Source organism: Haemaphysalis longicornis, unplaced genomic scaffold (genome assembly GCF_048455015.1).
Source record: "Haemaphysalis longicornis isolate Haplotype H1 unplaced genomic scaffold, Haemaphysalis longicornis Haplotype H1 scaffold_1, whole genome shotgun sequence".
Taxonomy (NCBI): domain Eukaryota; kingdom Metazoa; phylum Arthropoda; class Arachnida; order Ixodida; family Ixodidae; genus Haemaphysalis; species Haemaphysalis longicornis.
This window is the reverse complement of record NW_027526203.1, coordinates 348878191-348904560: the sequence shown is the minus strand read 5'-3', so window position 1 is coordinate 348904560 and position 26370 is coordinate 348878191. Positions and strand designations below refer to the sequence as shown.

Here is a 26370-nt window from a genome sequence, read left to right as displayed (position 1 = left end):
ATTTTGACCAGGTCCTCGTGCATATTGGTTGCGCGTTCATGAAAACAAACTGCCTGACCCTACTTTATTTTGCCTCGGCTCCCGTCACGACATGCTTCTGTCACCTTAAATGAGAGGGCCATCAATAATGTCCTGCATTGAAGGGATCGGGCTGAGGTAGTGCCAGGGCAATAAACAAGCGAAATGGAGTTTAACGTGGAAGTGGGGCGAATTCCCTACGGTGAATGCAAAACTGTTAACGGTGTTCCGTGACGCTGGCCCGTCTCTCGCGTTGGTACAATAGCATTAGTACTCAATGCTGTAAATTTATTTGAATTCATTTAAAGGGACCCTGCAACACTCTTCGTGCACTGCAAGTAAACCTGCGCGACGTTTAGATTAGACTTCCAGGAACACCCGAGCCAAATATTACACGTGCACGTGAAGCGGTAAGCACGCAAATCGCCGTGAAAGACGCTGAAAAACCAACCGCTCTCTTTTCAATTCTCCTCATTATGCACCCCTGGCATGGCCTCTGCGACGTCAATCGGGCCATGGCTGTCCTGGCTGTCCTATTGGCTGTCGCCGGTCAACTTCGCGGCTAAATTCTGGCATTTTCTATGACGATCAGCCGTCGTCGGCGCTGTGTATGAACCTCTTCTATGTCTGAACCTGTCCGCATGCTTTTGGTGTTTCTTTTGTTTTCAGTGCGCGCGGAGTTTGAGTGACAAACTTAATATTCCACTTTCAACGAGCCCACTCGACAACAAACGTTTATTGCTCCAAAAACGCCCCACCAGCCTGAGCGCTTGCTTACGAGCAGGCCACCATGCCTGCTTTTTTGTGGCACCAGACCGGAAATAGACCCGTCTACGTTGCAGGGAAAAGGACGAAACTCCCCGGCCTGTGACATATCGAAGGCCGCCGAACAGAACGCCGCGCGCCGCCCCCCTCTCCAGGAGAGAGCGCGCAGCTTTTGTCGTGTTGTCCGCGGTTGAGTTGAGAGGGAACATTTATGCTTTTTCATCGCGCGTAGTTTCGGTGACAGTGAACGGATTTTCATAATTCTTGCGGGAGGAGATTGCTGGGGCAATAGACATTACCCCAAAATACATTCCTAGTAGTCGATGGCAAGTGTTGCAGGATCCCTTTAAGTAAGCATTCAGAATGCGTGTACATGTGAGAAAGCTCCGCACGACGTGCCTGTGAGTTATCCACAGCATACTAATTACGCTGGTATGACGGTACGCAAAGCAGATTGCAAGATAGAACGTGACAGACTGTGCAACGAAAAAGGAAAAAAGTCTGCATCAAAATAATTGCTGCTTCATCTCGTGGCAAAACATTAAATCATGCTAACATGCAAATACCATAATAGGTAGTGGGATCCCGCTACTTATTATGCAAAAAGGGGGAGTGGAACACCGCCCCTTTTTAAAGCGAGAGCTTTCTGACCAGCACCGATGGAGACGGGCATGCTTTGATTGATTGTAGGGTTTGATGCGCCGACGCAACGCAGGCGATGAGGCACGCCGTAGTGGAGGGCTCCGGATTAATTTTGACCACCTGGGGATCTTGAACGTGCGCCGAAATCTCGTACACACAGGCATTTTTGCTTTTCGCCTCCATCAGAAAAGCGGCCGCCGCGGCCGGGAATCGAACCCGCGGCCTCATGCTCAGCAGCGCAACGCCTTAGCCACTGAGCCACCGCGGCGGGTAAGATGGGCATGCTTAGCCAGAAGCATACGACCATAGCTGTTTGCTTCTATGGACCCATTGTTAAAAAAGTACCATTGCAATATGCTGCCTACAATCGCCTATTTTAAAGCTGTTTTCTTTCTTTTTTACGTTAGTGGTCAATGTTCGTGCTATGCCATGCTTTTAGGGGAAGCCAGACCACCTAACGTGATGACAGGTGCTGAAATTCCCTTATACTGCTCTGCAGAAAGATTTAGTGGCTACGGGGAAAAAGAAAACACCATGCATAACCGTTTACGGTTATCGTCAGGTCCCGTACCACACTGTTTAAGGATGTCAAGTGCAGTTGATCAGATCACATGCATTCCCCATGTTATCTGTTTTCCCGATGGTATGGTTTTGTGTATAAACACGTGTTTTCTAAGAAACCTTCAGTTTCAAGTTTAGTGCTGTGCGACCTCCCCTCTTCTTTTGTCCCTGTGTTTTTTGTGCTGTTTTTTCATCATGAATCTGAATCTGCACCAACTAGCCCAACTTGCCATCTTACTTCCGTTTACGGCAGTCAGGTCGTGTGAGCACTCACTTTGTTTACAATCCCCAATCCACTTCCCTGGCATTGGGGTTAAGATGGTGTAAAGTATCTGTGTTGTACAGTGGGTTGCTTGTCTTGCAGCTTCGCCAGGAGAAGGTTCAGCTGGAGCAGAGCCTGGAGCAAGAACAGGAGGCTCTTGTGAACAAGCTGATGCGCAAGATCGAGCGTCTCGAAGCGCAGACACTGGCCAAACAGGCCAACCTGGAACAGCTGCGCCGTGAAAAGGTGAGCTCTTGTTTCTCTCCATCTGAGCAATGACTACGAGAACTTGAAAACACGAAGTGCGATGCCTAGCAGCATGCAGTGACGAAATTGCTCTGCCAAAAGTTTAACCCTGCTACATTTCAAGTAGTTAGCGTTGAACCTGCACCAAATCGTGCTTGTTGTTATTCATACAACTGTAACTTGTACACTGAGCTTGTAGTTCTGTGGGGACCAGGGTTCTTACGGCGACCTATCTCGCACTCGAGACGGCCGCAAGGCTAGCGCCACTGAACTCCGCCACGGACCGCCGACCGGCATAGCGGCAGAGAACAGCAAGGAACACACAAGACAACGAAACGGCCAAACTCGCGTTTATTGACGCTCCAATAACATGGTTCGACTCCTCGCTCGTCCTGATCCAGCCGTCCGGCGAAGAGCAGGAGAAAGGCGCAAGAGAGGCAGACAAAGGAAGGCCAATCCGGAGCTCCGGTACTCACGTCTGCGGTGTCCGACTGCGGCAACCCAAAAGCCCCTTCCTTCGTCCCGCACAGACTGGCCCACGGGGCCCCCCCGACAAACTGGTCACGTGAAGTGGTCCGCTGCAACACACCTGCGCCGCGGCTGGGAGAGGGTGCGGCCGCCGGAGAAGAGAGGGAATCCCCCTTTCTCGCCTCGACGGCAGGCGGCGAGGAGTGGGGAAAGCGCCAGGACTCCGGGTTTCCCACATCCCTCCCCCCTTAGACCGAAGCCCCTCGACCTCGAGAGACTCTGGCCAACGATGATCTAACCGTTTGTTGCACTGCCTCACCCAATCCTCGGGGTCCAAACAGTCCAACCCAGCACATGCGCAACTGCGTCACAGTCCACGTTGCACCGCACGTCGCCGCCACATAGTTAGCCACAATCCGCCGGTTGACCCGATTTTGTCAGTCTGCACACAAGGCTGGCTGCGTGCACTGTCGGCCGGCCCATGGTCTGCAGGCCCCGCTGGTGAAGTAGGCTGGGCCGTTTGAGGACAGGGCCCAAGCAGCAGGCTGCTACCAGGCGGTCACTTCCCTGAGCGGTTCGCCTCGTGCCGACGGTGCGTTTGCTTGCCGCACCGCCGGCGACTTCCGCTGCTTACGGGTCAGCAGTGATGACCCCTGGCGAGTGGACCCGGGCTGGAGGCCGCGTTCATACTGCTGCCTCCCAGGTGGCTAGTTGGCCAAGCGTCGACGATGGCTTTCGCTCGGCGGGCACCTCTGCCAGCGTTGGGGCAGGGCGCGATCAGCTGACAGCGAGAGCGCCCCGGTGCACAGCTCGCTCACTGTACGGGTGGCAGGGTGCTGTTTTGGCGTAAACAGCTGGGTTCTCGTTCCCCTTGGGTAGCTGCTGGCCCGGCTTGCTCGCAGCAGGCCTGGCGTGGTGGCGTCGTGGTTGGAGGGTCACTCGATCGGACCCTGGGCGTCCAAGCTTGAACCCTCAGGAGATGGTAACCCACCCCGTCACTTCTCTCGCCGATTGCGGGTGTTTTAGCAGTGCGCCAGGAGACTTCCCTCCGCGCCTCCCTCGAGCTCGTGTTCTCGCGCGCTTGAGGTTGGAGTGTCGGCGGTATCTTTCCTCTGAAAGTACTGCTTCAGCTCGCCTACGTGAACGGGGCCGCTGATTCGACCCGACCTTAGGTCTCTCAGCTTGTAGTTTAGCCGCGAGATCCTCTCGGCGACCACGAACGGTCCAACCCACCTGGGTGCGAGACTGTCCGCGAATCCCCGCGCTGGCGCCGCTCAGCACGTGGTTCCGGTTCAAGACAGTGTCGCCCACCTGGTACGCCACGTCTCGATGAGCTCGGTCATAAGCCGCCTTCTGGTCGGCTCTGGCCTTACCACGACTGCGGTTCACCTCCTTGATGGCTTCCGCCAACCGCTCGCGCAAGCTCCGCGCGTAAGGTGATAATGCGACACTGTGTGGTGCATTTGGCAAAATATCCATCCCCGTCGTACTTTGTCCAGACCCTGCACATCAATGTAGAACTCGGTTGTCAGATAGGAAGCCCGTTTTAAAAACAGCACGAAGTCAAAAACGAACCTACCTGGCAGCACCTCTTGATGAAGGCACGCCCATTTGAATGGGCGTGCCTTCATCAGAACTCAAATATAACGAGCTCCCGGTCTTGCAGGAGCTCTTCTGCCACCTGCTCTTTGCTGCGAGCTTTGAGGACAAGGTTCCTTGGCCACTATGCGGCTACAGATTGGCTCAGCCAGCTTGTCGCCCACCAGCTTGAGAGCATGACAGGAGAAAAAAAAAAAGAATACTTTCTCGCAACGTCGCATGCAGTGCTGCATTTTATTTTTGCTTTAGTATTGTTTTGGTGGAGTCATCACTGCTGCTGGGGTAACAAAAATCAGCAGCAGCGGCTGCCGAAGTCCCGGCTACAGCTGTCTGCTTTTGCGAAGCGCGCCGTGAAGCGGATGCCATTTTCACGCAACTTGCCACTGTCGTGGGTTTAAATTTCGCTCTCAGCTCCGTCTCCGCACGCGAAAAGCCAACAAAACATAATAAAATCAAAACAGTTGTCAATAAACACGCCAGGTGGCATTAGTTGTCTGCCAGGCGCCGTTTTGGCTTTTGCAGAACATTGGAAATCATCGGAACTCCGTGTCCGATCACCTATGGCGCCATAACGAAAGAGTTAGGACCGACATGTTGTGCAAGCAGATGATAATGTATGTAAACAAGGATGAGTTGCAAACCGATGACCAGCTTTCCATGAATAAAATGTTTAATTTTTTAGAACTTGTCAATATTCTTTACTGTCATGGTTACTGACTCATTTCCAAACAAATGACATACCGTATTTACTCGCGTAATCTTCGCACCCCTAATGTGAGCCAGCAAAACTTGGATTTTTTGGTTCCTCGCATAATCCTCGCACCCCCAACTGCTCGCGAAACCCGCATGGTGCACGCGCTCTCCAACACGCGCCCTCCCCCGCCGCCTCTCCGTTCGGTGGAGAGCGCTGTGTATTCAAGGCCATCCAGGCGCCCTAACAACCTGCATGGCTACTCCCTAACAGGCGCCCTAACACGCTACTCACTGTCCTTGAGCCGGTTGCGCGTGCGCGCAACTAGACGGCGTTCGCGCAGCCTACTGTCGTGTCGTCGTGTCGCCGTTGTGGTCCCGTCGTTGAGCAGCAGCAGTGAGTCACTCGCGTCAGTGGTGGATAGCTCGCTGCCATTATGAGAACTTTTTGATTGCTTTGTTTTATGCTTGGTGCCGATCTGTTTGTTTTGTGCTTGGTGCCGTTTCGCCATGGGGAAGAACGCCAGCTACACTGCCGCTTTCAAATTGAAAGCGATAGAGTACGCGATCGAACACGGCAACCGCGCCGCAGGCAGGCACTTCGGCGTGCCTGGCGGCAATTTCATGATCGCTGATCAACGGGAGACTGTTTACGATAAGATAAAAAGAAATAGCTGCTGTTGGCAACACTGAGCTTACATATACAAAAAACGACCGCTACATTTAGCGGGATTGGCAGAAGGCAAATTGGCAACACTGTGCACCGGATTTTTTTTTCCCCGCATAATTCTCGCACCCCTAACTTCACATTGACTTTTCCGAAAAAAAAGTGCGAGGATTATGCGAGTAAATACGTTATTTCGGAGAGCATTTTCTAGATAGCTCTGATGTCCCTCCCCCCCCTCGCCCCCGATTACTAGCTTGAAATAAACACCAATGTTAACACGGTAGATTTAGGAAGCTTGTGATACCATCTAAAATAAACTGAGTTTGTTACTTGGTACGTCTGCAGATTTAACCTGAAACAACCTGAATTTCCACATGGTCTAAACCCCCCTCCCGATTTTTCCCAATTATCAGTTCAAAAAATGACACCCAATTTTTACCCCCCTCCCCGCGATTTAAAAAAAAATGAAAACGAACAACTCTACCCCCTCGAGCTTCATCTTGCCGCATGCAAGAGGAAGCTCGTATACGATGCCGTCCACAGGCGACACAAATAGCTAGTGGTGCTTCTGGCAAATGTTTGTCTGCCTGTCCTTTGCTTTTGTCCACGTGTCTTTTCTTGCGCAGTTGAAACCAAGTTGACAAGCCTGAAGAGCTTGAGCAGAAAATGTGCATCATACATTTTTATAAAAGCAGACTAAAGTGAGAGGCATTGTGGCTCAAGTCAAGAAAACATGGAGTTAGGCAGGTCTGCGTGTAATGTGAAGAATATACAGCCGGATGTCGCATTGCCGTGCGAGGCAGTGTGCTGTGTGGAGTGGTCAAATACCAAGGTAGAGGAGGGCGGATTTGGCTGGGGCAGGATGGAGCTGGGTGGAAGTGCCTGTTGTCGAAGCAGGTGGCTCAGTGGGTGTACCTGAGCGACTCCTGTGGCCTTCAGGTGGAGCTCGAGTGCACCCTGGAGCAGGAGCAGGAGGCCCTGGTAAACCGGCTGTGGAAGCGCATGGACAAGTTGGAGGCGGAGAAGCGTATGCTGCAGGAGCGGCTGGAGCAGCCGCCGTCAGCGCCCCCGTCGCCGCGGGAGCCCGGCCGGGAGACGGCCACCCCCGCAGCCCTCGGGGCACACGTGGCCCGGCTGCGATCGGAGCTGGCGCGCCTGCGGGCGCAACTGCACGATACGCAGCAGGAGCACCACGAGAAGGTGGCCCAGTTTGCGCAGGAGGAGCGGCAGATCCGCGAGGAGAATGTGCGCCTGCAGCGCAAGCTCCAGCTCGAGATGGACCGCCGTGAGGCCCTCTGCCGACACCTCTCCGAGTCGGAGTCGAGTCTCGAAATGGACGAGGAGAGGTAACACTTCCCGCTAACCACTAAGCAAGGCAGGGTCCATGTCTTTTCCTTTGCTACACATCGATTGGCCAACTGGACGAGAAATTGGGAGCAGTTCTGAGCTTGGATGCTGCCTTTTATCGTCTCATTGGGGCCTGCAACGCTTCCATTTATACCAGAGTTAAAAGCCAACTGCACTAAATATTTACACCCTCTCCCTCCCCCCACTCTCTGTATTGCTTTCCCTCCCTATTTATTTAATCAAGAGACTTGAAGGTGCAAGCTATCACACCTCAAATATTTGCTTGCGTGGCGCAAGTCTCAACATAAATCGGTTACTTTGATACTGAACTTGCGAAAATTACGGCCAGTATGACCAAGTGAAACTGATCATTCTGTTGAAACCGAAAACACCCTTGTGTATGATATTTCGGCGCTTGTTAAAGATCCCCAGGTGGTCAAAATTAATCCGCAGCCCTCCACTATGGCGCACCTCATCATTTGAGTAGCGTCGGCGCATTAAACCCCATAATCAATGGTTGTGTTGAGTGCCTGACCGGCTGGCCAGTCGGCCACTCCGGTGTAAGCATGCGCACAATCTCTGCGTGCATGTGTGAAGCTCTGCCAGTTTTCTCGGCTTGTTTTCCCAACCCAGCCTGTCTACAGGGTTTTCACAGGTCCTTGAAAACTCTTCAGTTTAGAAATGTCATTTTCAAGGCCTTGAAAGTCCTGCAATGGACTTTTTTCCAGTAGCACTCTGAGCATGCGCTACTCTCGCTCCCAGCGACCAATCCACCATTATTGGGGGGCAAAATGCAAACAAAACGACGCCATATTGGATTAGCCAGTTGCAAATGCCGAGCCAGCTAAGTTCTCCATCCTCTAAGGCCTGAAAGCGGCCGACAGGTAGGCGTTATGGTCGCCATCGAAAAATTTCTCTGCCACCAAAATCGTGCGTGGCGCCTGGGACGGCTTTCTCAACTGCACAGGGCAGGTGGAAAGAAGGGGTTGTGTTCTCTATATTCCCTCAAGTGTGGTTCGGGCGGCCGCCGCAAGAGGGCTACGCTACTGGAAAAAGGTTCATTTCCTAGCGGTCCTTGAAAACCCTTGATTTTCACACGGATGATCAGTGGCTCTGTCTGTTCACAAGAATTTAGTGTTTGTCATGGATTTTGAGGGGAGATGCGGTTAGAAAAATTGATTTTTCGGAAATTTTCGTTTTTCTGTTTTCACTTGTTTTATCGCGATTAGTTCGTCTACCATCTATAAAATAAAAATCAAAGCCTAATTCAAACTGGAAATTAGATTAAACGGCGTTTAAAGAGCCCATGGTGGCAGTTAAAAGACCGAAAGTACGCTATATTCAAGCGTCGCGCGCCCGAGACATCGCGTCCGCACGCCATCGCAGACAGCGGGAGGAGATAGGCCGAGCCGTGTTCTCCCAATGACCTTGGTTGCCCGGGCTGCTGCGTAGCAGAAAATAATAAAGAAAAGGATGTTTTTGCTGCGATGTTTTGCTGCATGTTTGTCACGTGGTACGAATCGGGGATCGCCATTGGCTGCTCCGCATTGGCATGTGGTGAAGCCTACTTGCTGGCTCCATGTCACTTCGAACTGCCCAGCTAAGAAACAGTTGTTGTGCGTTATAACCTGCGTTATGATGACTGGGAAAGTGGCTAACAGAGCTATTCATCGGCCCTCGAAGTACCACTTTGTGCACAAATTTAAGGGACGCCGGCGCAAATCGACGCCAAAGACTCGCCGAACGGCAAGTGCACCCGTGGTCGCGAGGTCTAGCAACGGCGACGCCGACAACTTGTGCGACTTCGACGCTGCGTTGGAGTACGTGAGTGCCTCCGAAAAGAAGATTGGACTCTTTCAGAATGAAGAAAGAGCGCGCGAAGGGGATTCGTGCGTTTGCTGACATTACAGCACTGAACTTGCTAGTGAGCGGTGCAGTTTGCCCGGCGTGTTGGCGATCGGAAGTTCAAGTTCACAACTGGCTGAGAAGCGTAAAGGACTCGCATCGTATCTAGAGCTCCGATGTGAAAACACTGCTTGCTCAGAAAGTGTTCTTTCCGCATTGTACATGTCACAGCTAGTTGCGTCGGACGAGTCTTTCACGATAAATGTGAAAGCTGTTGTGGCAGCACGCTCTGTGGGAATGGGCTATGACCAGCTGGTCCACTTTTCTGCGATAGCTGGGCTGCCGAAGCCCATGCATCATAAGTCATTTGCTGCTATCAGTCGGAAGGTGCACGCCATGCATGAGTGCAGTCTCAAAAAATGAGTGCAGTCTCAGCAATGAGTGCAGTCTCAAAAAATCTTGAGACGTCTAAGCAGCGCATGAGAAGTGAAGTCGGTAAAGACAACGTTGCCGTGATGTACGATGGTACGTGGCAGAAACGGGGCCACAAGAGCCACAATGGTATCGGCATGGTTGTGGACTTTGCTTGGACTAGTCCTGTCAAACTCTGTCTAGCCTGCAGTCAGCACATGGTCCTTCCGGATGAGGAAGAGGAAGTTTGGCAAGCTTTCCATGCCGCTGTGTGCGAAAAAAACGTTGACTGCTCAGTGCATGCAATGGAAGCAGAAGCAGCATTGCGGATATGGCAGAGGAGCCAGGAACATGCTACGCCATTGCTCTTCGGATTGTTCCTCGGTGATGGCGACTCGAAAGCCTACAATGCAGTTGTAGATGCCGATGTGTACGATGGCGCTGTTCAGAGACAGAAGGAAGATTGCGCCAATCGTGTGGCAGAGCACCTTGGCACCAACATTCGCAAGGTGAAGGACCCGCTGCCTAGAGGTGAAAAACTGAAGGATCCTGTGACCCAGAAGTTGCAAACCTATTACCAAGTTGCCATCACAAGCAACTGGGGCAGCGTTCAAGGCATGCACCAGGCCATCTGGGCTTCCTATTTTCGCTCTTGTTCGTCCGATGGTGCGAGCAGTCACAAGTACTGCCCAGCTGGCGCAACATCCTGGTGCAAGCACAGGCGTGCCGAAGGCTTGGGTGAACCGGCACCTGCCCACACACCACTGCTCACCAAGGCACAGGGGAAGGCAGTCCTGCCTGTTTACAAGAGGCTGACTAACGAGGAGCTGCTCACGCTGTGTTCAGGGCTGTGTTTTTCAAACTGATAATCAAGGAGAATTTTTTTAATCATTTTGGAACTCGTGTTTTTTTTTTTTTTTTTTAGGGTTAATGTAGAGGTGTACGAAGTATTACACTCAGATTATTTTATCCGAAGCTATCAAGAACTTCTTCATTTTAACGCATTTAAATTGGCGTTTGTTTTGAGGGTTTTCTGGCAAATACCCTCAAAAATTTGGCGTTAGTGGCGTTTGTCTTGAACTGGATCGGTAATCATGACTGTAAAGAGCATTGATAACCTCCAAGAAATGAAATATTTTATTCACGAAAGGCGGGTAATGGATTTTTACACATCCATTATCATCTGCATGCGCAGCATGTCTGTCTCCATTCGAGACCTGTCCGATCATTGAACGCATCTGGGAGAAAGTTTTGTCGAGATCATAGCTGCCATTAGCCAGGCGCAACAATGTCAGTGCACCATTTCCTGGCGCTGGTAACGAGCGATAGAGTTGGCCAATACGCAATGAGTCCGACGGCTGAGTTTGTGGAGCTTGCTTCTACCAAGTGTTGGTTGAAAACAGCGGACCGTGAGTGCACGGTTGTGCAGATTGCTACTTCGAAAAGGTCCTTTTGGGGGAGCACCCCCCCCCCCCCCCCCCCTCTCTCTCTCTCTCTCTCTCTCTCTCTCTCTCTCTCTCTCTCTCTCTCTCTCTCTCTCTCTCTCTCTCTCTCTCTCTCTCTCTCTCTCTCTCTCTCTCTCTCTCTCTCTCTCTCTCTCTCTCTCTCTCTCTCTCTCTCTCTCTCTCTCTCTCTCTCTCTCTCTCTCTCTCTCTCTCTCTCTCTCTCTCTCTCTCTCTCTCTCTCTCTCTCTCTCTCTCTCTCGTGTGTTTGTGTAGGCTTCTCTGTGTTGGAAAAATAAAATGTGTGCACCAAGGTTACAGGGTGAGACAGCTGTGCATATTGCGCAGTTTCGATACAAATTTCTTTCCTGCGCCAGGCTGCTCCAAAAGCTTTAAAATTGCTAAAATTGCGCCTAGCTGCTCCAAAACAGTCTGAGAGCCAAGGATTTTAACGCTCTCGTCAGTTCCAGTGGGGGAAAATGCTTACTGACGGCATAAAAGATTTCCCATCGAAAATCAGCGCAAAGTCCTGTAGAAAAAAAGTTAATGAAAAAACGGCAATTTTAGGAGCGCCGTTTCTCGGGATCGACATCACTGGGCGGTGCCACATCTTGGTGTGGTGAAGATTGGAAAACATGGCCGCTGGGCGAAGCAGTTACTTGTGGTTCAGGCAGAGTGCTGTTCGCTGATTTCTACCGTGTTTTTGGTTATGGGGTGGCTGGGTTTACATTTAGTCATTCGATCTGTTCTGGAAGTTGTGCGACTCGAAAGGCGGGAGTTCATCAAAAAACAATGTGGTGCCCGCGAATGCGCCGTGTTTCGGACTTGAGTGTGAGGCGCGGTGCGTGCTTGTAGTGAAATTTCGAACCCACTGTGGTGTTATAAAACGCTGAGTTATTGCTGCCTTTGACAGCGAGCTTGCGAGCGACTGGAATGGGACGATCGACACTGCAGAAGTGGCGGCGCAGGCTACATCGCCACAAAATGTTCAAGCAGTGTCCGATAGCGGGACGGGCTATTATTGCACGCTAGGAATAATGGGTTATCTATCTGACGTGAAATTTAATGCCAAGAGGGAGGTGGCTAAACATACCAACGTTACTCAAATTACGATCATAGTGAACGTGCACCTTGGGGATTGAAATGGGAGGGCTGGTGGGGTGCGACGACTGTCACCTCGCTTTGCGCAACTTTTGCCGTGACAAGTCTACACTTGTGTGTAAAGCCCAGCCTAGGATTACAAAAAATAATAATTTCGGCATTCACATAATAAAAATGCCTTACAATTGCTTAGTTTTTCAATTCAATATTCTCAACGGCTTTCCACGCTATCTATGCATAGAGCTAAGAATTTAAAAATGGTTTGTGAAAGGGTAGTGCAGTTCGTACCTTGTGATACTCTGGTAGGCAAAGCTTTATTGAAAGGCTATTTCAGTGTTATGTTCGTTCAAAACCGATTTGCAAAGTACACTCTTTCCCCTCCCTTCCCCCCCTCCCCTTGCGAGTTGCCAAAATTTTGATTTTTTTAGGCTCCTAAGGTGAATAAATGTCGTTCTGCTCCAAAATTTGATTCAGCTGTCTCGCCCTGAAGTTAGGAAATAAACCAAAAGTCATTTCACTGTTTACAGCTTTCTGCCATTAACGATGGACCAACAACTAAGAATAGTCTGTCCTCTTGTCCACATGAAATAACATCACTTCAAACCCGTGCCCCAAATTTATATTGCTGGCATCATTGTGAAACATTTGTGAAGGCATTTTTTAGCTTCGACATTCGTAGTTTCAACAGCCGCTAAGGTCAACGCTGGCCACTATTACACTAAACTGCAATGCAACCTACTTACTTGCATTTGCACGTGAAAATAAAGAAATACTATATAAAACAACAATCGAACTTAAACGCTGACAGGAGGCGTGCTTATATTTTGGCATGCAATGTTTTCAGCTGCATTCTCCAGTATAATGTTTGGTTTTACTTTGATAGTGCTCTACCAGTCCATGCTGAAGACAAGGCCAATCTAGTCTAGATGGAAGTGGCTTTCATTTGTTTGGTTAATAACCTGCTCTGTGCTATCGTGTATAGTGATGTTACAAGAAATACTCTGTAGAATACAATCTTCCTACGAGGTTTGCACTGGTCTGAGCAGGCTATTTGTAAAACTGCTGAACACGTGTAGACAGGGAGCTACCGACCTGTGCTCGCATGCAAAGGCAACAGCGCATGAAAGTGTTTGGCTGGGAAACATTTGAGATGGATGAAATGTGGGTAATTGGATCTGTCTTCTCTTTTCAGGCACTTTAATGAAATGTCGGCACATGGGATGCGCCCAAGGACTGTGTCCAGCCCAATTCCTTACAACCCATCGCCGAATTCTTCGAGGCCTCTGAGCCCAGGTTCTGTGACTTTTCTTCTTCTTTTTTTTCTTCTTCTTTCTTACTTTCAGGGTCTGGACAATGTGCACCGTGCAGTATCATGTTATCATTTTCAAGATAGCCTGCTGCTCATGTAAAATTAGCGCTGCAGAGCGACGCTTGCTGCTTCTCAAGAGCTTTATATATATATATATATATATATATATATATATATATATATATATATATATTGCAGGAAAATATTTCTTGGACACCGGCAAGTCGTAGCAAAAAAAGAAAGACACACGTCGAAAAAAGAAAAGGTTTAACGTTTCGGCCGAGGGACCGGCCTTCGTCAGAATAACAGCAGCGGCTGTAGTCACACAGCATATAAAGGTGATCGTGATATATATATATATATATATATATATATATATATATAGCTGCAGTAATAAGGATTTTGTGTGACAACACAAACAAATGCACGTGGATGCATATTTTAGAGAGAGACTGACTCTAGAGTGGCTTCGCGGAATAGCACAACCGTCAGGTTGGTGGGCCTGCAAAAATTACTTGGTGTACAGCGTTGATGTATACATTGAATCTTAGGAACGTAGAAACATTTCGTATATCTTAGAATTCCTAAAATAATTTTTAGGCTCAGTAAAATCGCCTATTTGTGTTTTGCGTATACTTTTTTGCGTTTTTATTATTATTATTATTATTATTATTATTATTCACTGACCAATAAACTCTCAATAACTACACCTTTCACAAAACTGGTGTTATGCATTTAAAAGAGAAATATAAAGCTGCAATTTTATGCGTAGCAATGCTAAATGTGTCCAGTAGCTCAAGTGAAAAAAAAGTTTTCTGGAAGTACTCAAAATCGGCCATTTTTCCGTGGTCGCGAAAGAGTTAAGGGCGGAAGTGGGTATCGGAGCAAACCTTTTTGTTTTTTGACGTGGAGTAATGAAGATCGCTAGGCACATTGGAAAACACTCCAAATGGTGAAATTTAAAATTTCATGATGATACCTTGAGTAGTTTTTGTGTTAAAAAGGTTCACGTGCTTCCCGCTCGTGGAAAGTCTAGCAAGGTATTGACACATGGTAGGAAGTCCTGGGTACTTTTCAATTGTAGTCAAAAAAACACTACACTACATTCTTAGAATTTATTTTTACGCCCGTCATTATTTTTAACGAACATTATTTTCATCCATACCCAGTAGTGCCCAACTGATTCGGTCGTAAATATCACATAAAATAACTAGGCCCTAAAATGAAACACTGGTAGTGCCATACCCTGCAGAATTCAAGGATTGAAATAAAACGGACAGGGTCAAAATCCGCCCAGTAGTTGCCATGGTATCCTTTCCACAAGCAACGAAGAACGCATAAAATGCACAGCTCTTAAGTTTACGAAGACTTAAAAAAACTGCACCCTAGACCTAGACCAAGGACAACCTCACAGACCTTTGCCCTGTGAATTGGTGCATCTGGGATGCTTCCTGGCTCATTGGAGGTTTTTATGTGCAGGCCTATAGTTGGCAGAAGCACCAGTTTTACCTAGTGTACCAAGAAGTTTACTTGGGCTACTAGGGTAATGTTACTTGATGTATGCCTAGTGCATAGCTGTCTCCAAAATGAAGAGTGAGTCATATTTTTTTATATATAAATGTGCCAACAGACTTTCAGCTGAATTCTGGGTGTCATAACCTTGCTGAAGCTATAGCTTAATACATGGGGCTGTTCAGTGTCAAAAGGTTATACCGGGGCATCAGAAGCATAACAAGAGCTGTTTGAAAGCAGAATGTATACTTGTTTTACACAATTACAACATTAATTATTATTAGCATACCATGCTCTTCTCCTTCAGGCAAAACAATCATGCTTACAGCTTTACCAAAATAGACAATATAATGTGCACTTAAAAATATCAAATTGTAAAACGCTGCAACCTTAAGGGAGATGCTCTTCGAAACTTTTTAACACGAAAGTGTTTTATTCCGGGATACACCAAGATTTCACTGGCATCATATCCGTCACGGAAATGATGCCAGTACACCTTTGCCGAAACGACCCGCCAGCAGGACGTCGCTCGCCGGGCACACCTTCAAGACAGCCGCCGACCCCCAAATCATGCTCAGCTGCAGATTTCACTGCACATTTCACTTTTGTGTTTTACCGATTCCTATGACAGAGCAACCAACCACCATTTTTATTATTATTTGCACTACAGGTTTGAAAATTAAGACAGTAATAGATTTTTCCTGCTGATTTCAAATATGCCATTAGTAATAGTTAATAATTTAATAATAGGCTGAAATAGTTCTTGAGTTATGTCATACATAACAGCAAATTGTAAAATTTTTGTGGAAACTTTTACATGTAGCAAATGTTCCCGAAAGGCACCTTGCTGTAGCTTATTTAACCCTTTGGATATCACAGAGTGCAGTTATCTATGAAAAACTGCATGCAAGAATTGGATATACGCAAAAAAATAAATTCGGAAGTCTAGTCGCCGCCGCCCCCCCCCCCCCCCCTTTTTTTTTTTTTTTTTTAATTACTCAGGCAGTGGTGGAACTGCTGCGCCAAGAGGGTCATCCTGCTCCATGCTGCTCCAAAAGCATGTTAATTTGAATAATTGCTCTATGTTTGCGCCAATACAGTCGCAGGGTAATGGAAGTTTCTACCGGGAACGAAAACAAAACTGAATGTCGTACTGCCATTTTGCGTGAGATAGCACCTCAACGTTTAATTTTTCTGTTTCCTGTTAGCCCTGACACGCGCACATGTTATGCAGTATATTATCTCTGAGTGCATATGACCACAGATTTGACTGACAGACTGTTGACACCTTTGGTCGTGCCGGCGGAGGGGAGATTGGGAGATACGATTACGCTGGGAGGTCGCGTGCATTGCCACCTCCACTTCTATTTGTGGCCTCCGTCGCCATAATGCCATTTTGGGGAGCATGGCTCCTGTTTAAAGCACTTCGAAAGAACACACCCAATGAAGGCAACAAAGTGCTGTTGTGGCCGGCGGGTTTTCGCTTGCAGTGCGCTACTCCAGATGCCGACATTCATGAGCGCCGTGGCGCCTAATGGCCGCCTTGACCGCGGGAACCTGGCCTCTCCTACGTGTTTGCGTTCTCACGTTTGGGAACAGGATCAAAATGTTTTAATTTCGGTGATGCAGCCTTTGGCTCCACGATTGGATGATTCGAGAGGTCCAGCAGACTAATCGAATTTGCTGCGCGGCATACAATGGGCACGAGGCATTGTACTCCTGCGCAAGGTAGTCAGCAGCAGACTTGGCTGAAATTTTTCAAGACATCGAAAACCAGCGAGCCTTCGTGCAAGGCCAACTGCACTCAAAATTTGAACCTACCTAGCGCCGCGGTGGCTCAGTGGCTAAGGCATTGCGCTGCTGAGCACAAGGTCACGGGTTCGATTCCCAGCCACGGCGGCCACTTTTCTGATGGAGGCTAAAAGCGAAAACACCCGTGTATACGAGATTTCGGCGCACATTAAAGATCCCCAGGTGGTCAAAATTAATCCGGAGCCCTCCCCTACGGTGCGCCTCATCACCTGCGTTGCGTCGGCGCGTTAAATCCTACAATCAATCAATCAAAATTTGAACCTCTTGAAAATGTTATTCCGTATAGTCCGCCTGAAAAGACTGCGAGATACAAGATCCGACAGCTGAAATACGAGTATCCCAGATGCAAACAACCATCAAATATCAGAGATTTTGTAAGGGAAATTGAGAATAGCGCGGCCATTATGGCCAGGCTAAAGGCACATTCCCACTGGCGATTCGCCTCGTCGCGCGACGAAAAGCTACGAGCCGGCCGTCGCTTTGCGACGGCGGAGCAGATCGCTCTCGGTCCGAATTCCCTCGTCGCGCGACGGCCCCGCAAAACCGGTAAGCCAATCATGGCCGCGGAGTAGGCTGACGTAGCCGGAAACGAAACGTTTCTTTACATCCGGTATGCAAACGCTGCGGGCGGGCGGGCGAGGACCGCCGCCACCGCCGCTGGCTCACTCGGCCAGGCGCTTGGCCTGCTATCGCTGTACCCGCCGGGTCGGGCCGGCAAGCAACTTCCCGTGTGCATCGGTTCTTTGGTCAGTGGCTTCAGCGTACGCGTGCACTAATCAACGAATAGCGTGGAACTCATCAGTGTGGAGAAGCGTGTATGGATTGTAAAAGCAAGTAATCATCGTATAGAGCTAGGTGGACAGCGAGATGGTAGGTTGACTTGCAGCCTCTTCGTTCTATCGGCGACTGGTAAACACGCGTAGAGTTCGGAGGCGTCAGAGTTTTGTGCCTGTGAAAAGAAGCGACATTTGTGGGCCGTGATGCGGCTGTTGTGGCGTGAAAGCAAGCGTGTGCATTTCTTCGTGCAATAATATGTTGAAAAGAGCCTTCTTGAGTTTATTTTCTGCTCCTCCCGCAACCCGCAAATGCTTTCGGCATTGCTCCAGGTTAGTAGCATGTGTTTTACTTCGATTTCTACCTGCTTTTGTCGCGTAACATTTTCTTTCACTGCGAATGGTTGACGCACCAACGAGGTCGTACAAGTCGGGAAACAGCTGCGCTGAACGCAGTCTCATCATCGCTCCTCGCAAGTGCGAACACCACCTCAAGGCCTCATCGTGCGATGCGCGCCGTCGCGCGACGAGGCGAATCGCCAGTGGGAATGTGCCTTAAAGGGGCTGGCCCAGCCAGTGAGCAAGCGGCCGGCTGGCCGGAGCAAACCTGTGTGCAGCGCTTAGCCCTCGCCGCATCCCTTGGAGAAACGCGCTGAGCGGAGCTTGACCGGTTCTCCTGGCTGGCCGTAGGAAAAAGCACAGGGCCGGCCACAATGTCACTTGCGCTTCTTGGCTGTTTGCGCAATCTGCCGGTAGGTGCAGCGTCGCGTGCGACGGAGCTATTTTGAATGTCTCTAATTAACAACGCATTTCACAGTCATGTCCCAGTTGGTTTGGTGGTGTGCATTGCAAGTTCACAGCAAATTTGGCCGATGTGAAATTTGAGTGCAGTTGACCTTTAAAGCATGTCAAACTTTACAGTCTTGGGCGTAACTAAGGCTGTATCGCTAAGGTTGGACACCTAGGGCGTAACCCAGTTAGTCGATCATCAAGGCAACAAGCTTTTCTCTCCACCTAGAAATAGTGTGCTGAAGGACCTCAGCTGCTTGAACCCAAGCATTTCAGTGTAGAAGGTTCTGCTGCATCCATTGGGAACTTGGCTAAGGAGCTTCTGCAAGTAATTGAACCTCACCAGGTGCAGTCTTTAATGGATGAATTCAGCCTTGTAACGACAGAAAACATTGACATTAGCCCCTCTTATTGGCTGTACGAGTTCTAGCAGATCTCTGGGCTAAAGCTAAGTGATGGGGCCCTAAAGTACCCATTACTGGGAGCACTTGTAAAAACGCAGTTAAGCGTCTCGCATGGCAACACAGATGTAGAGAGAGGCTTCAGTGAAAATAGGCATATGCTATTGTCGTTCTCAGAAGATTTGGCCTTAATGCAGCAGTAGTGCCCCTGAATGGAGAGTTAATCAGAGCTGTGAAGGGCTCTCAAATAAACGTGTTCAACAACAACAATGGAAACGTCAGATGCAGTGACTTGAAGGCCAAGCATTGTAAGAACCACGAAACAAGAAACCAAAGCCAGGTCATTCCAGTGCTACAAGCAAGGCTGGCAAACAGCAAGAATTGCAGGCCGAAATCGATTCAGCGAAGGGGATGTTGAGCAATTCTGATCTCATCTCAAAAAGCGTGATCAAAAAGTGCTTTGCAGATGTGCAAAGTGCGGAGTCTTCTAAAGGAGGGCCAGAGGAAGCTTTTTCAATCCTGCATTCTTTGCAGAAAAAGAAGTTCCAAACTTATGTAGATAGTTAGGCTTATGTTTTGCTTGTGCAATGTTTGTTTTTCTGCTTGAAATAAATTTTTGGGAAAATCAGCTAAAAGCTTTTTTTTTTTTTTTTTTTTGTGCTTTTATGGTCAGTGTGGTTCTCTCTTCTTTTTTCACACTCTAATTGCATGTTGAGGAATTGCAAGGCTCTGAGTAGTAGTCCTTGCAAGACAATGCAAGTGGTCCAAAACAACCTGCTCCAAAAGCTGGAAAGTGTGTTCCGAATATTCGTTTTCGCTGCTCCAAGCGCTACTCCAAGTTGCCAATTGTCTGCTCCGCCACTGCCGAGGAACATACCCTAATGCTTTCAGATTTTCTTTTTTGAAATATCGCAATTTCAAGTAAATAACTGCACTCTGCATATCTTCAAGTATATGTGTGCCAAATTTCGTTTTCGTTAGTCAATTTTAAGATTCCGAGAATCTTCCCACAAAGCGTGAAAGTTATCATAAATTTGAAAATGAGAAAATCAAGTTTGAAAGTTTGAGACTTTAGTATTCAGCGAAATGCAATTTTCACCACACAAAACTTCGTCACAGTGAAGGGAACCTTTTGTGCAAAGCGTAGCAAGTCGTTGGAACCCTCCAGCGCTGTAGTTAGGCCGATCACTGCACGAATTGCGCATCGGAGTTGATATCACATGCACGATTGCAGTGATCTGCGGTGGTGTTAGGCCTAGCGGCCATGAGAGCATCGAGGACGGTAGCCGTCCAGGTCGTTTTCTGATGCACGTTTTGTTGTCTTCCTCTGTACTTGCATACAATTTTATACTTCGAGTTGTTGAAATCACGCTTTTTTCGGGCTGGACATACCGGGAAAATTCGGAGAAAGCTTCGTTAAATGATCTATCAGTACTACTTGCGGACACGCACGGCCATTGAATCGGACTGCCATCAGGCGCCGTCCAATGGCAGCCGTGCGCTCCTTGGCGGGCAATTCAAAACGCTGAACATAAAAAATTTTTAGATGCGACTGCATCTCATTCACTCGCCTTGTCCCTCCATACGGCGTTGTCCGTCCGCACCCCTCCCCCTACACTGTAAAAAAAATAAATAGCGGCGCCCGGTTTCGATCCCACGACCCTGTGGGCGGAACGCGAGGTACATGGTGCTCTTCCCACTGCGCCACAAAACCGAGACAGAATCATATGCTACGAACGCGCCTTATATCCTTGACTCATTCAACCTACGTCAAGAAGCTACTGATACAACGCATGATGGGGCAATGATTAACACTTGCAATAAAAGAAAAGAAGCTCCCACTTACAGCAACAATGATGGAGTAAAGGTCGTTGCGACAGCGAAGCCCCAAGCATACCACTTAGAGAGATTGACCAAGATTGGCCAATAAAACATAATAATATTCATAAAACATAATAATCATACGCGTTCCCGACACGTTCCACGCGATTTCAGAATCTGTCCAACGGAAACACCAAGTAAACCCCACGATGCGTCGCATCTACACAGGGTTCCCCTCGCGAGGAGGTGGGCGCCAAATTTTTCTTGTTTTCCTTTTATTTTCTGTGAAAAAATGAGACTACGACCAGTGGAAAATGGAGCCAGTGGCGGCATGCTCTCGCATAGGATAGACGCTAGAAGGGCAGACTTTTCGCAACATTTGGCTATTTCTCTCGCCACCTCTGTCCACTTAACATTTTTAATTAATTTCTCATGCGAATTGTGACCTGGTCTTTTCAGAAATAAAATATTATAGTCCAAGAATGGAAAGGCAACACATAACAAAAAAGTGATTTTAAAAAAGCATTGCAATTTTTCGACCGGCGTCTCCCCTTAAGGCGTCCTTTACAATTAATTTAAGACTAAAAATATTATTTTGTTATCCCAGACTTCGTTCTATGAACTAGTTAAGAGCCACGGCAAAAGTTTCTCGAAGCAAGCTGGGCGACGGTTCATTGCGAACCCCCCTTTACAATGCCCTGTGCGTGCATTCACAACAATCGTAGTTTAGGTAACCTTGCTATGTTTAGCCACTTCGCTTTTACCATTAAATTTCACTTCACGTACATCGATTATTACTTGCGTGCAATACCAACCAATCCTGCTATCGGCCGCTGCCCAAACACGTCGCGGCAATGCAGTGCGCGCTGCAACTACTGGAAAGGCTATCATTCCATTCCCAAAGCTCGCGAGCTCGCTGTGAAACACGGCAATAACTCACTGTTTTATAATATCGCAATGAGTGCAAAAGTTAACTTCAAGAACCCCGATTATACACGCACGCACCGCATTTCCTACTCAATGACGAACCACAGCGATGTCGTGGGCACGTTTTAGATGTGTCTTCCGAGCCGCGCACTTCCCTATCTGGCACACGATCTCGAGCATTATTGCCGTGATAGCAATAGTGTCGCTGTTCGGTACCACAACAGATGAAACGAGTAAGCTGTAACCAGCTCAACCGGGAAACCTTGAAAACATCGGCAGAGCACAGTGCAGGTAAAATGCGCTGACACCCGACTGCCGGGGTTTTTTGTTATGGTGTCGCTTAATCAAGAGAGCCGTTTCAGTGAATGCGGCCAGATAGCCAATTGCGTGTTAGAATCTCTTGGTTGCTTCAGTTCACTCTTTCTTTTTCTGCCATTTGTGCGTGTGCGAGTGATTTGATTGTTTGGTATAATGCGCCAACGCAACGCAGGTGATGAGGCACGCCATAGTGGAGGGCACCGGATTAATTTTTATCACGTAGGGATCTTTAACATGCGCCGAAATCTCGTACACACTGGCGTTTTTGCTTTTCGCCTCCATTAGAAAAGCGGCCGCCGCGGGCGAGAATCAAACCCGCATCATAACGCCTTAGCCACTGAGCCACCGCAGCAGGTGCGTCTGAGTGAGTGGCGACAAAAGGAGTGGCCGGAAAACGGAAGTAGTCTGTCTATCTAACCAGACCAAGATGGCGGCACCCAGTGGCACCGTTCCGAAGATACAGCACTCCGAAAAGTCCCGTGTTTTCGTCATTTTGCCGAATATTTTGTCACGTCAGCTGACATAAATATTTTTCTTTGGCACTTCGCAATTTGTTTTGGCGGGGAAACTTTGGAAACACATAGAATATAAAACGTGCAATCTGAAAATGCGACTTTGTGACTTTGGAGAAGACGATTTCTTGGTCACTATTCGCAATTTGATCCCCGCGTCCCTCCTAAACGTGCCACCTTATTGCATTTCATAATTTAAGTGTCACACACCTCTAAAGTATAAATGCTTGACATGTGTTATCCGCAGGAGTGGTTCGATGACTAAGCCGCTGGCAAGGATGCGTGTTCAATCATCGCCCCCAAACAGCCGCTTTTCTGATGTAGACAACAAACTGCATCCATTGATTCGAAGCGCGGGATGGACACCACTTCTTTTGTGGTCAGACCTTTGCTTGGTGTTCTGTGCATACCGTGCAAACTGAAGCTGCTAGGCTGCATCGAAACAGCCTAACCAAACGCTTTCTTGGGGCAAGGGGGGATTTTGTACCCCCTTGCTAGGGCTGCTGCTCAACCCCTGTTGCAGTTCCCCAAGAAGGGGGCCACTAAGCCCGGATCTGTCTCTCGCAGGGATTCCGGCTAGCGGCGGTCCCGGTGTGGGCATCCTGGCCCGTGAGGCACTCAGCCCGTCCCTAAACCGCTGCCAGGCCTGTGGCCAGCCCCTCTTCCATCCCACGGGCCCGTCGGTGCCCCCGGCTACCTTCCTGCTGCCTTCGCCATCCCCGCCCACTGTGAGCATGCTGCCTCCTCACCCGGCTGTAAGTACCCCGCCTGTGGTCCGCCTGTGGCCCAGCACTGATGGTGTGTCTCGCATTGCAGAGCTTCCCTTCGTCGAACCAAGCCCGCGTGCGCACCTCGTCGCAGGAGCGCTTCTCCAAGGTGCCACCCCCCCCTTCGATAGCCCCGGCCGTGTCGCCCATTGCCCCAGCCACTGTGAACCCGGCGCCCCCTACCATGCCCGCGTCCCCCATGATGGACTGACTGGCGGCTTGTCAGGCAGTCAGCCACCCTGGAATGCTGGCATATCTCCCCTTTTCTGGACATTGCGTTGAACGTTCTGTCGAAACGGCTGCTGTTTGGTATGCGGTGCCCCTTAAGGGCACATGACTGGAGCTGGAGGAATAGGTCTGCACTCCCCATGGCTGCGGCCAGGGTGCGGTGGGCCCTCTTGGTGGCCATGGCGTGCTCATTCACTGTCCCTGCCTGGCCAAGTTCGCGCCCCCAACAAATTTGTTGCAAGCAAAGGCCTTGTTTTAGAATGTCCTCGAGCAGGTTGTGGACCCACAATTTTATATAACAGGGCTCTAACTTTTATTGTCCCCTTTCGGCGCTATAGATGGGCAGGAAAGGTGACACGCAGTTTTTTACTTTCACTGTGTCCTTTTGGCACGTTGGTGTTCCGAGCCAGGGTGGGCTCCTCCTCTCTTCAGTCTCACCGCTGCATACCTCATTTTTGTTGTGCTAGCGTAGGGGCGCTGACACTCCTGCCTTTTCCTCCTTTGTTCCTTTGCCGTCCATATGTCTTTAACACTGGCCCTGTCCTTTTCTTTTTTTTTTTTTTTTTTGCATTTTTTTTTTTTTTTTTTTTTTTTTTTTTGCATTTTTCCTGACATCTTGACTGTGAGGTTGCCTGCTGGAACAGCGTCGCCACGCAGCAGCTCACCAGACTTGGTGCTGGGGGTTGGGGGGGATCAGAAAATGTTTGCTTTGTTTATTGAGTGGGAAGACTTCATTGCAGGACCTTTTGATTTGCCCTTTCAACAAACGGGGGGGAGGGAGGGGGGGGGGGGGGGGGGGGGGGGGGGGATGAAGCCCCGTTACTTGTTGTGCTTGTTCGGGCAGCTTGCATTGGCATTATTACTGACAGTCTGTCATGTCAGTGCAGCACAATTGGCAAGGCATTCTGTTTCCAAAACAGGCCAGTTATTTGTGCCTGCAACTAATGCTGTTAGCATGTCTGTGCCATCAAGTGAGCTTATGGTTACTAAAAGGAAGTGGCATGTATGGGTGGATACATGGAATGCAAAGCAAGCACTGACTCCCAAGCAGTTCTAGTCACTTCACATAGGTTTATTTGTCTCTGAAATTAGGTTACAACACTTGTATGAAAGCTGCTCAAAAATAAAGTTTCACTGTTGTCTCGAACTAGGCAATAAAGGAGCCCAGTAATAATTTGGATATTGTCTGTGAAAGTTTAGCATAGCAGCTTGTGCATTGGTAACCTGGCTGCAACACTGCGGGGTGTTGTGACCCTAGCGAGTTTTTGTTGTCCAGACAACTCTCACATTTGCAATCAAATGGTATCTGTTGATTGCATTTCATGGTTTGAAATAAAAACTGCGAGTGCGCGAAGCTAGTTACTTTTCAGTGGAAAAACCCAGGGTTTGCTTGTGGCTGTTGCTGGATCAGCCTTTTGCCATTCTGTGTGTCAGAGCCGATCCAGGGATGGCTTCGCCCACACACAAGAACTAATTCTTGTTGCATTGCCAAGAAATAGGTTTCGTGCAGTCGACTTTTTTTTTTTTAACCACTATGCCCAATTGGTAGGCAAAAGCTCTTAAGAATAAAATATTTAAAACGCAACCTTAGTGTTTCTGCACCCCACAGTCATTAAAACAGCTGTGGTTTTTGCCACAACAGAATTTCAGGCAAGTGTGCGCAATCTTTTGGTGCGACAATCTGTTCTACTAGAAATGCAGTTTGGCAACTGTTTGTACATACTTTGAGTCTAATTTTGTCAGTCTTTCCTGGTTTGTTTAGAGTTTGTATCTTTGTACGAAAGTGTTCTGAATGCTCGAAACATTGAAAAATGTTCAGTTCTTTGCTGCTGCTGCTGCTGTACAACTGCGGTAGTCTGCCTCATACGCAATGAAGGTACGAGAGTGTTATGCAGAAGGATGTGTACACTCGATTCCTTGAAGCAGTGTATAGTTATCTGCTGCTGTTCAACAATTGGAGTAGTCGGCCTGTGCTGTAAATTCTTGTCAGCATAGGCCTCGAAGGTACGAGAGTGTTATGCAAGAGGATGTGTGCACTCGATTCCTTGAAACAGTGTATAGTTCTCTGCTGCTGTTCAACTATTGCAGTGGTAAGTTTGTATTGTTGGCAACTAGGCCCTACTAGTGGCCAACAGTGTTTTTAAGCCAAAGTGTGCAGAGCTTTCCGAGACCGGAGTACTCGATGACATGAGCTAAGAAAACTTGTTTCACGGTCAGTGTAAAAGCCACTTGGCAAGCTTCCACTGATGTTGTATGGTGCGGGCTGACTGATGTTGTGTGTCAACAGACCCCTGTTTCCAGTCTGTCCACACCGTGGTTCTTGCGCTATCTGTTCTGTGAGCATATTTTGGCACTGTTGACTCGTGTAAGTTCTGGGTCTTCTGTGCTTTGAGGCTTCCAATACAGAAGGGCACGGAGCTGCTTTTTAATGTTGTGGCGTCTGTGCGCGAGGGCTTCAGTATCCAAAGTCACCGTGCGAGTGGCAGTATGCCGAAGGTCCCAAGCAAATCTGCACTTTGTTCGTGTTCTCCTCCCTGTGTTCTGCTTTTTGTTGCTGAAAGATATTGCTGTAGCTTTTGACTGTGATATCAGTTGAGTGTGCCCACTTTCTGTGGGCTGGAAGAGTTGTATGGGTGCTCTGAAATGAAAAAAGGTAAAAAAAAAAGCAGCCAAACTGATCAATTATTGGCACTGGTTTAGCACATTTGCGCATGTGCGTCTGTGTGTGTGTATGCAAATTTGTGCGTTTATAGGTTGTAACAGGTGTTCGTTGTCAGTTTTCTAACTATCTTTGCACACAGGACTTAAGGTTTGTTTATTGGTGTGGTTCTGGATGCATTTCATGATAATAAACACGAAATGTTGTGCCTTTCAGTTTCGAAGCACTTCCTGTAGCAGTTCTTGCTGCACATCTTAACTAAGGACATGCCCTGAAAGTTCACAGCCTGTGGTAAAAGAAATTTCGGGCTCCTGCTTGCTTCTATGCATAATGGTTATTCAGTGCTGGAAGATTTGCACAATGTTTTATCCCTTCATTTTTTAAATGCATTCATAAAGGCTCGAGCAGCTGCTGTCAGTTTGCATCATTAGTGATTGCACTACATGGGAAAAATCCCTCTTATGGGCTTCTGGAAACG

At 48.5% G+C, this 26370-nt stretch overlaps 1 protein-coding gene across 1 annotated transcript in view; it reads left to right on the top strand.

Annotated features, from left to right (window-relative positions):
- The window catches only part of LOC144154000 (coiled-coil domain-containing protein 6-like), a 33934-nt gene extending 7827 nt beyond the window's left edge, over window positions 1-26107 (top strand). Inside the window, exons 3-7 of the mRNA XM_077685808.1 lie at window positions 2351-2494; window positions 6858-7264; window positions 13257-13357; window positions 22806-22993; window positions 23055-26107. Of these exons, the coding sequence (XP_077541934.1) occupies window positions 2351-2494; window positions 6858-7264; window positions 13257-13357; window positions 22806-22993; window positions 23055-23216 (1002 nt within the window). The 3' untranslated portion in view covers window positions 23217-26107. The remainder of the gene's footprint in view (window positions 1-2350; window positions 2495-6857; window positions 7265-13256; window positions 13358-22805; window positions 22994-23054) is intronic.
- Window positions 26108-26370: the final 263 nt, after the last annotated feature.